The 10,884-nt window shown below is 40.8% G+C and overlaps 1 protein-coding gene across 1 annotated transcript in view; it reads right to left on the bottom strand.

Annotated features, from left to right (window-relative positions):
* Positions 1-8,045: 8,045 nt before the first annotated feature.
* LOC122976662 (beta-1,3-galactosyltransferase 1-like) overlaps positions 8,046-10,884 on the bottom strand; it is a 104,301-nt gene continuing 101,462 nt past the window's right edge. Inside the window, exon 3 of the mRNA XM_044345254.1 lies at positions 8,046-10,377. Within this exon, the coding sequence (XP_044201189.1) occupies positions 9,125-10,111 (987 nt within the window). The 5' untranslated portion in view covers positions 10,112-10,377 and the 3' untranslated portion in view covers positions 8,046-9,124. The remainder of the gene's footprint in view (positions 10,378-10,884) is intronic.

Below are 10,884 nucleotides of genomic sequence, written 5' to 3'. Positions count from 1 at the left end.
AAACTTCTTGGAATTGTTTTTTTCCCCCGTCTCTTCAGGCATGTTCCCACTGGTTTGTCTCTGAAGTGCAAAATTGTATGTGAGATGTGGGTCAGGTAAGGAATGAGATGGATGTGGTTTTAATAGAGATTAATTACATCCCAAATGAAGCACTGAACTTCTCAAGGGTCCTTGCCAGAGTGGTTTGGACTACGCTAATGATAGAAAAACTCTGTTTAGTCTACAAGCAAACCACAATAGCAATGGGTGGACAAAAGTAACTCAATATAAAAGCAGCCTAACCTCATAAATCAATGTTAAAAGTCTTAGTGCACTCAGTTGTGGGAAAGTCAATGACCTGATATAAACCCGAGAGGTTTTCTTACACTGGGTAGAGAAGAAGACAAAGAAGTTGGGAATTAGCAAACTTCAACTGTAGATGACAAATTTCTCAACGGAATAGTTCGGCATTTTGGGAAATGTGCTTATTCGCTCTCTTGTGTGATAAATGAGGAGACTGACACCACTTTCATGTTGTGTGTTAAATATGAAGCTAGAGTCAGGAGATTATTATTTTAGCCTAGCATAAAAACTGAAAGCATAATCCCTACAACAATAAAACACTGTCAAACTCTCTTTTTTATGGACAAAGAAAAAGTTTCAAGATCAAGGTGTAATTATTTTGCAATCAAGAGAAAATATGGCTTAAAGCTGGCGTGTGGGACTTTTGTCTCACCCTTCTGGCAGTGAGAGTAAAGGGGCTGTGACTGCCTGAGTACAAAGAGATTACTAGGAGGAGGGGAGGACATTTCTCTTCATTTGATAACGTTAAAAGTAAAGTTAGACTTCTCTGTTGGCTTCCCGACTCATTTTAAAAAAGATGAGAGAGCTGAGAGAACCATTGAGCAGGGGGAGAGAGAGCAGTAGCTTAGCCAACTGATTTCTAGGGGGCGTTCTTCCCGTTAGCCACGCAAGCTAACGGGAAATCAAAAAACAAGTTTATTCAGGTAGTTTACTCAATGCAAATAAGACATAGTGTATGCAGATATAAGTTGTGTGTCATCAGATTTGCCTGTGCAATATTCCACATGTATCATAGCAGTAAGACAATAAAAAGAGGTTGGCTACCTAACAAATTATTACGTGATATAGCTACCGATAGCTACAGGGGGGAAAAAGCGCTATCCTCTTCCTCTTTTGGTTGTGCAATGGTTGACACACTTCCTTTGAGCTGTAAATTGAGCCTTTGTACCATTATTCTATAGCCATTACATCAAGAAATCAACTTTTACATCATAATGATAAGTTAAAGCCAAAAAGTTGTGTCTTCCCACTTTAATATGCTGAGATCATGAGGGAATTATTTTGTTATCATGAGACCACCTCAGGCCTTTCATAAAAACTGTGGATCTTAGATTGGAGAAATGGCAAACAAAGATCAAACATAGATGTAAAATGAAGCAGCTTTCTGTCCTGGGAAGTTAAATTTCTAACTGTAAAAAGAGTTCATGCTTTGAAGAGTTTGATTTGGTTCTTTGAGTACATGCAACAATAACAAATTAACTATTTTACCCCAAGTATCTTGCAGTGTAGCTGGAGGCCCTGCAGCTTCATTTCGCTAAGCTCTAATTAAGACAAGAAGAAGGAGTTAGTATCCTCCAATCACGTCAGAATGATTTCAAAGAGGCCAAATTCTGTATCTTTAGAGTTTGGGCATAAATATGAAAAGACTGCAATCACTGCTTTTGTATTTGGAAGGGAGTTGTCTTGCTATGTACTACATATAAATACAAGAGCTTGTTGTGCAAAGATTGTGAAGAACAAGACAGTTTTATGCTCAATAATGAAGTTTCAAAGCCGCAGTGTAGTTGTACACCCGTCTGTTCGCATACATCATTCATAAAGACAATGAGACAGAGCACAGTGACACACTATACCAGTGATTAACAACCAGAAGTATTTGTACCAGGGGAAACTTCAGTGATTGAGTGGAAATATTGTGGAGCAGCTCAACTAATTAAAAAAAAAAAAACTAAGAAATTATCAGTTATTTAAAAAACAGTCACATATTTGTGTCGAGGGGAAAATAAACATCCAGTCAGATGCTGATCTTCAGTCATTTTTTTTGTCTCAATAACCAGTAAGCTGCTATTAAAACTAGTTAGCAAATTCAAATAATTAGCTAAAAGTAATGTTTAAACTATTGCATAGTAAGCTAAAAGAAATGGAGAAACAGTTTAAATAATACACTTAAACAGTTGAAAAAATTGGCTAGAAGTCCTCCTCTGGTCCAAAATGTGTTTCTTATTGTTCCTTCAGTTGGATGTTTGAGCTTCACTGTGCAAAATGATGCATGTGCACGCATGATTCACACTCGAAAACTGTTTTCACATTTATCTGCTGAAATGAGAAACAAAAAATATTTGCATATTCATAGATACAGGATTTTTCAATGTGGGAGAAGGAATGGATGTAATTTTAAGTAATTCTGTAATTGAAGTGTTCTTGTTGGGGGAAAAAAAACAAATTATTCAAAGCAGAGGATTTGGAGATGTATTAAAACATGTCTGCAGGGGATCTTTAAATATTCAGCTAAAAGTAATTGGATAAACTGTTGAAAGAGTTATCTAAATGCAATGGATAAACAGTGTAAATAATTAGCTAAAAGTAACAGATGAATGGTTGAAATGTCCAGCTTCTACCAATCAAAGTGGCAGTAGTGGGAATGCAAAAGTAACTAAACCAACCTAAACATTTCAAATTCAATTGTTGCTTAAAATCAAAACTCTGTTTAGTCTACAAGCAAGCCACAATAGCAATGGGTGGACAAAAAAACATAACTCAATATAAAAGCAGCCTAACCTCATAAATCAATGTTAAAAGTCTTAGTGCACTCAGTTGTTGGAAAGTCAATGACCTGATATAAACACTGAGAGGTTTTCTTACACCTCTTTCTTGCAGAGAAGAAGACAATGAAGTTGGGAATTAGCAAACTTCAAGTGTAGATGACAAATTTCTCAACGGGTCACTCTCTTGTGTGATAGCAGATCAATTGTTGCTTATCATCCACCTTAAAATCAATTGAACATACGATACTGTAAAGCATTGAACTGCCTCTGTGACTCTTTGGAAAGACTGGGTGAGCTCTTCTGTTTGCCTGGATGCAAGCGGATGAAAGGACCACAAAGATCACCTTCATTTACATCAAACAGACACACTCACAGATCCTCTGCACACTGCATAGCCCTCAGGACATGTAAATATATGTAGCATACTTTCCCCAGGTATGCTGAACTATAAAAACACTGACATCAAATACACAGCAAGCCCGTTATGGGAACCTTGTTCCTTCACCTGCTCTCTGAATTGAATCATCTTGATATCCACGAGCCCATCATGTATTTATGAGACTCCACTCACATGCAAATATTCCTCCAAAGCTTGCAGTTGGTCATAAATATGAGCCTGCTGATAAAGGTGAAGTTGAGCTCCGTTCTGCCATCAGTCCCAAGAGATTGGCTTCCGTCCCGGAGCGTTAAGAGTTAATTTATCGCTCGCGCAATTCAAATTCAGCCCGGCTGTCACACTTATCACTGTCAAGCGCCGGTGCTGCCCCTGCCTCACGTCCTGATGTACGCTTCCTATTTAAATCCCATCTATCTGTTATGGATGACAGAAAATAATTCATGCTGCTGAAACGCTGTCATCGACAAGGACAGTCTCTCCTGGCAGATATCAATATTAATGCCAGATATCAATATTAAGGTTTTGTTTTACATATTCGAGTTGTGTAGCAGGGGTTAAATTTTTTCTCCTGCTGGACACACATGGAATGATTGCGAGATGTGAGTCATGCGGAATGTGATTGCCTCTAAAACACCAAGTGACAAGCGCGTCATTAATGCAGCGAAGCGAAAGCGAACGCAACAGGAAGTTAGTCTGGAGCTTATTCTGCAATTGATTTGTTTTGCAGAGAAGTCATTTCAAAACAAATCTGAATGTTCAGTGTAAGAGGCAGCCCGCCGGCCAAAATCGACTTTTGTTTGATGTACATTTATCAACTGTTTAACACTTGGCAGACATGAAGAAGATTAATGGCCTCAGTGTTTTTGATCCTGAACTGAATCAAGTTTTGACCTTTGAGTCTTGGTGAGTACCAAGTAAATGTCACTGCTGTGCTTCCTCCAAAAACTAAGCGGGCCAAGACTGGAGAGAGCAGACTGATGCTGTGCACGCCTGGACATCTGCATGCGCCAAAGATCTTTGAGGGGGGAACAGTTTGAAAACTTGACATGAATAGCTTCACTTCATTGTGAAAATAGTTACTGCATTATTATGCACAATAGGAGAGCTACACAGGGGTAGATCAACAAAGTCATTAGAATTCATCCTCTAGGGATCATGAATGTCTGTATAAAATTTCACAATAGTTTTGGAGATATTTAAAAGTAGTGAACCAACTGACAGCTGTACTGCTTGCATGACTTGTTTCCATATTAAAACAGAAAGCAATATGAACACACACACACACACAAAATACAATAAAATGTAGCTATTTTTAAACATAATCAAACACATAATCTCCAACCTTTGAGGGGACCAGTTGAATGGTCCTTGTCTGAATCAGCATACTTGCATAAAACATCCGAAAATCACAACATGTAATCAGGCGACAAAGAGACATCAAGCAGATCCACAATCACCAATCACTACAGGCCACGTTGAAAGCCAAGCCATTTTCACATCAAGTTGTCATCATCGTGGGAGGCTGCAGTGTTCAGATGCATCCCGGCGTCGCTCTGATGGTACTTTTGCCAGGAAGGAAGAAGAGGATTCAACCAGCTGCTCTCAATGAGCTCTTTTCTCTCACCTTGGTATAACTGCTCCTGCACAGATGGCAGATTGCACACTGCCAATTTATTCCACAGCTATTTTCCCCCCGTAAACACGTATTTTCTCTGTGCCTCAGAGGACAGGTCGTGAAAAGGTCATACTATCCGTACGGCCGGGGAGAAAGTTTTCAGGGCAAAAGAATATGCATAAGAATATGAATATGTATATGAGGATTTCAAAAATGCAGTTTTTCCCATTTATGTTCTCTGCAGTAGATTATGTGGCGTTAAAAATATTGCCTCCGGTCTTTACACCATCTAACTAGACTACAATGCCAAACCAAGGTCTACTCAATGCCCTAATAGTGTTTTATTTCTATTCGAGGCACCACAGGCCTGCCTTCCTATGCTTTGTTTTCCAATCGGAGCGTTCCCAATTGTCTACCACTCCGCCTTGCTCGTTATGAGGTTCATTTACCACAAGCCCTGGAATAATCACTCGCTTTTCATTTTCCCCAAGCTTTAGCCTTTTAAATGCTCCACCACTGGGTTGTTTGGCCAATTACAGCACAGACTTTCTATTACTTAGCATATTGTATCAAATTGCATATGCCATACGGGGTGATCAGAGGAGTGCACAACACGGCAGAGAGGATAAGAAGCTGTGAATAACAATTATTTCACATGTATACTACTGGGCAGGCTATGCTTGTACATTTCTTGAAATAAAGTCATTATGTGATGACATACTGTGGCTGTTAAGGGATGAAGACTTTTCTTTTCTCACACAATAAACCTAAAGAACAAAAGCATCCTAAATAGATACACTGGAATAAAACTGTTTCAATTATATAATTCGTTTCAAAAACTGTTCCAGAAACGGATCAAAAGGAAGTATTTGACGTGAAGACGCCAACCGGGAATAGTTTTATTATGAAGAAATCATAACGGCAATGGTGTGTTTTCTGCCTACAAGCTCCCACAAGATTTTAGCAGGAAACTGTTTGAAGAAAGATCCTTGCCACAAGTGCTTCCTACATTTTTATGTTTATCTTTGCAAGTACAGAACAGAAGACATTTTTCATTTCTCCGGCACCAAATCCCGCAGGAGTGTTGCTGCTCCCTCGGATGAAGATGCCTGGAACAAAGAGTTCACAAATCCAATGTGTACACACACACACACACACAGATACACACATACACACACACAGATACACACCTGTAGGCATCAGAGGCTAACGCAACCCAATTACAGTAGTGCTTCCTGGTGCTGATTTGTACGCACACATATCCACACACCTGAAATACTATGCTAAAGTGCTAAAGATGCTAAAATGCTAAAGATAGAAAGCTCCTGACCGACTGTGTCCATGCGTCATCTGTTCATTATTGTTTCATTTAATCCAGAAATAACAAAAGAAACCGATCAATGTTTGTTTTTTTTGTGGGCATCAAGAAAAGTGACATTTGAATAATTTCTAAAGTGCTGTTAATTACAGATACCTTAACTGTCTGCTTCACCGGTGATAACACACAGCCTGCAGACTGTGTCATGAACAGGTGGATATTATTAGACTCACTAGAAATGTCTTGGTTTATAGGCTACAGTAGACTGATCACTGTAATGATATTAAATCAACAACGAATAACCAGAGGAAGTATCAGCTTTGCTTTAAAACACTTCTGGGAGGGAGATGAGAGTTTTTCCTTGTATGCAGCCTGAGTGTGATGATGTTACAGGTATGGAATTACTAATGAAGCTGACTTGTGGTCACTAGATATCCCTGTAGAATGTGAGCGTGTCAAATCAAAGAGTCATTAGGGCAAACGAGCATTTATCCAATTAATTGGATAAATCAGCATTATAGAACATACGAGATAACTGTCTAAACTCCCATGCTTAAGATGTATATAAAATACCCTTCTATGAATAATAATTTGTGTCTAATATGGTTCCAGAAAAAAAAGTTAAATTATCTTGTTAAAATCCTTCAAATTACATCTAAGTCTTCTCCCTCATGAAATATTCCAGAATCTATAAATATGCAAATATATTTCATTTCAGAAGTTTAACTGCTGAACCCAAGATGTCTCCTACTTCACTGTAAAGTTCATTCTCACTGGAGGCTTCAAATATCCACATCACACTTGTGAAAGTTTGAATATTGGACCAGGATTAGGTTTTAAACCAGTTGTGATGTCACAAATCATACTCATAGGCCCGCTCCTAAAAGATTTCCAATGAGCTCGGAGAAACTTTCCACTTTCAGAAGATGAATGTGAAAACAGCCTTCTGCTGCAGTTTCAAACTCTGCACATACATCATTCTGCACAGCGAAGCTCAAATATCCAAGTGAAGGAAGAAGTAGAAAAACAGATTTTTGAGTGAAGGGAGACTCTAAGGAACTACATTTCTGGTGAGTCTAACAAAGCACCTGGTAACTCTGCACTCATAGAGTACATCAGCCATCACCGATGAATCTGACAGTAACAGAAATTCTCCTCTGAAATAATTCAAATTCCTCAAATTTTACTTACTTTCTGATTTTACATGGCCTTAAAAATTGTCTGTGGAGAAGCAGGACAAAAGGAAATGACAGAAACTTAATTTTTGGTCATTTAAAAATGAAATATTCATGTAGGATTAGGGTTTTTTTTTCATATTCCAAAATATTGAATGAATGGTAAAACATGGCTGGGTGATAATAAATACGAGGCACATTGATAACAACATGTATGCACTTTCTTTTGACATAAAAATACATTCTGCACTGTAGCTTCCTCTTGTTACGACATCATGGTTGAAAACAGCCACTCAGCTGCTAATTACACAGATGCTACGTTTGATTTAATCACACGCTGCACATTGGGTACTGCGGTACTGCTCGCCACTTACCCACACGCACACCGACACCTGCATGGAAAAGAACATGGCTGTGTTGTTTCCACAGCCACATGCGGATTTCAGCGGCACTCAGCATTTGCCCGTCACTGATGTGTTGAGAGCCGGGACCCGCTTCAAACCGAGCACAGCTGCTGCGATGAACAGCGGTCTTTAATGAGACCCTCTCATTTCTACAGCTCCTGTTTCCACAACAGTCACACTGTCACACTCGACTGTGTAATTTAGTTTCCTTACATGCACGTATGTCTATTAAGTTACAGTATATGTATATTAAATTGAGCAGAATATAAACTTTTATATTATTTTCTGTAATAAACACACACATCAAGTCTTATAAAAGCAGTTTATTTAATCTCAAGTCATTGAAAAGAAAGCACTCAAAAATGTAATATTTGTCCTCAGAACACACTTCGGTACATCTGTTCTCCTTCATGTTCAAGTAATAGAAAATATAATAGTCTGCAGCGTGCTCACAGCACTGCCTGAGACAAATAACTGCACATTACACATTAACAGAAGTAACATTCACTTGGGAATGCAAGCAGTCGATATCTTCACACTGTCTGGATACTTTTTGAAGAAAAGGATGTGTTTTTTTTGTTTTTTTTTTCTTGATGCATGATTCAAAGATCTGTGGATCTGTTGTAAGAAAATATGTCTGATTCTGAAAAGAATATTTTACAACTTACAGAGGCAAACAGGTCTGGTCGGTAATACTGATCCGCCGCTGCTCTAGAGTAAGAGCAACATGGTACTTTTGTTTCAGTCTATTTAAATAAGTCATTACACAGTAAACTCACCACGGTCCTCCTGATGACAACAGCTGCTGCAGTGCCAGACAGTACATCCAACATTAACACCTTGTTCAGAAAGGACAACAACTGAAAATACATGAGGAACATTCATAATTAGAACTTGTGATCAAACCCAAGAGGCGAATGTCTGGGCTAACAGAAGTGTGTTGTTGTTTATTCAATCTCAGGGACAGTTTGTGTCTTGTATAAATGAGTAGTTTAGCACACCGCTAAGCTTCCTGTCTTGTATTTTCCTATAAAAATCTGCATGGTGCTGTCAGCAAAGACAACCAGCCGCCTGAACATTTTGCACATTTTTGGAAAACATTTCCAACTTTGTGCTTAATTTGTGTGTCTGTGAGCTTAAAAGCACTCAAACACACCTTGATGTGAGGGAGAACGAGGAATAACACAGTTTGCTTTGGCCTTGCACTAAAGAGGCTCCCGGGAAAGCAATCAGCGGTTGTACAAAGCCCAAGAGCCTGTCAATACTGTTCTTTCAGCTCAGTGCTACGTTCCGCACAGTATTTGCCAATGTCAATGATGGAAAAGCAGATAAGAGGACATTCATTTCCTCCATGACCCACCCACTGGTGCTAGTGCTCACAGTCCTGCTAACATTTAAGGTGTTTCTTGCTGGTCATGTCGTTCCAGATGCGGTGCATCTCCTCTGGGGAGATCTGGTGGACGGTGACCACCCGGCGGTAGCGGCACAGGCTGTAGGCCATCTTCCAGTGGTTGAAGCCACTGTTCTGGAAGGGGTGGATGCCCAGCTTACGGAGGCACACGCCGACGTACACGTCCTCCAGGTGCAGCAGCCTGGTGTGTAATGAGGTCTTGTATATGAGCTCAGCCACGTCTGCCGAGAAGACGTAGCCGGTGCCGGAGCAGAAGGGGGGGTACTTGCTCTCTGGGTACAGATCCCTGGGCATGTACCACTTGCTGCGCATGTCTCTGATTGGCCCACCGTTGATGACGTAGCCAGTGAAATACCTTCTCCTGGGCTTGGTGGTGGGCTTCAGGAGGTTGTAGATGAGGTTCTCCATGTTGACAAAGATGTCACTGTCTGTCTTGAGGACATATTGAGCTTTGGAGCAAAAGGTGGCCATCCAGCGCATGCCCATCAGCGTCTTAAGCGTCAGGTTGTGGTAAGAGTCAATAAAATCCTCCACTACTATGTCATGAAATATCTGGCTCTCCTGCTCCACCATCTGGTTGAGGACAGTATCTGTGCTGAGACCCAACAAGAAGAGCGTGACCACACGCACGTCCGGGAATGTGCTCTCGTCACCCCATGTCTCTCGGATGGCCTGACGGGCGTCAAATTCCTTGTGGGTGGTGCTGATCAGGATGACAAGGAAGGGAGGCTCCGCCTCGCACTTCTTGGCCTCATTGATGATGTAGCCGAAGTCATGTGGGTTGAGCGAGCGTGTGCGGATGTTGCTGAAGGTGGAGTTTTTGTTCACCTTGGGCGACTTGCGGATAGGCATATTCATCTGGCCCACGTAGGAAGTGGAGGGGCGGGACACACTCAGGTACCACAGAGCGCTGGCCCAGCAAACCACTGTCAGCAAGTATAAGCAGGAGACCTTAGAAGGCATCGCTGTTCACTTGGCTGGCATTATCAGTGGCAGCAGCGTTGGAAACGTTGAGGCCATGCCTCCATGGGTTGTCCTAGATCTGGCGGTGCAGCTTAAAGCTGCCTCCGCAACATAGATGACATTAATTCTAGATAATGGAGTTCTCTATCATCTAGTGTTGGTATTGTGATTGAAAAGGAGCACTGCAGAGATTTCTTATCATGGCCACGGCCTTACTGTGTCCCATCGCAGCTCGCAGGGATGCTTTCAGCTCTCTTTGACAGCATCTAAAAAAAGATGAGAAAACACAGTCAGTCAGGCAACATAAATCATAACTACATAATGAAATGACAGAAGATAAGCTTGTTGACTGGAGGTGTTAACTTCTAATATACAGTATATATATATATATTTTTTTAAAGGCATTCATAGCACCAAGGCGTGTGACATACTTAACAATATTTTTTACTCTCCATTCATTACAGCCCATCACATCAGTCTACTGGTTAGGCAGACACCGCTGTGCCACAGCCAGTTACCCTAACTCTCTATCACTGCCTCCGATAAGAACTCTGTGGTCTGAAGAAAGTGAATATCCCAGTAAACTCTCTCCATTGAGAAGGCCTGCTCTGCCTCAGCTCTGACCACTTTCTGTTTGCAAACGCTATTTATCTCCCTCTTATCCCCCCTGGGCCAGACACAGATGAGCAAATCAGACCCACTCCGACAGTCTGAGAGTGGGAGGGGGGGGGGTGAGACAGGGTGGGGGGGTGGGGATCAAGGCAGAGAAGGTG

The sequence above is a fragment of the Thunnus albacares genome, chromosome 24 (genome assembly GCF_914725855.1).
Source record: "Thunnus albacares chromosome 24, fThuAlb1.1, whole genome shotgun sequence".
In the NCBI taxonomy this organism is placed as follows: domain Eukaryota; kingdom Metazoa; phylum Chordata; class Actinopteri; order Scombriformes; family Scombridae; genus Thunnus; species Thunnus albacares.
This window is presented reverse-complemented; position numbering and strand designations above follow the sequence as displayed.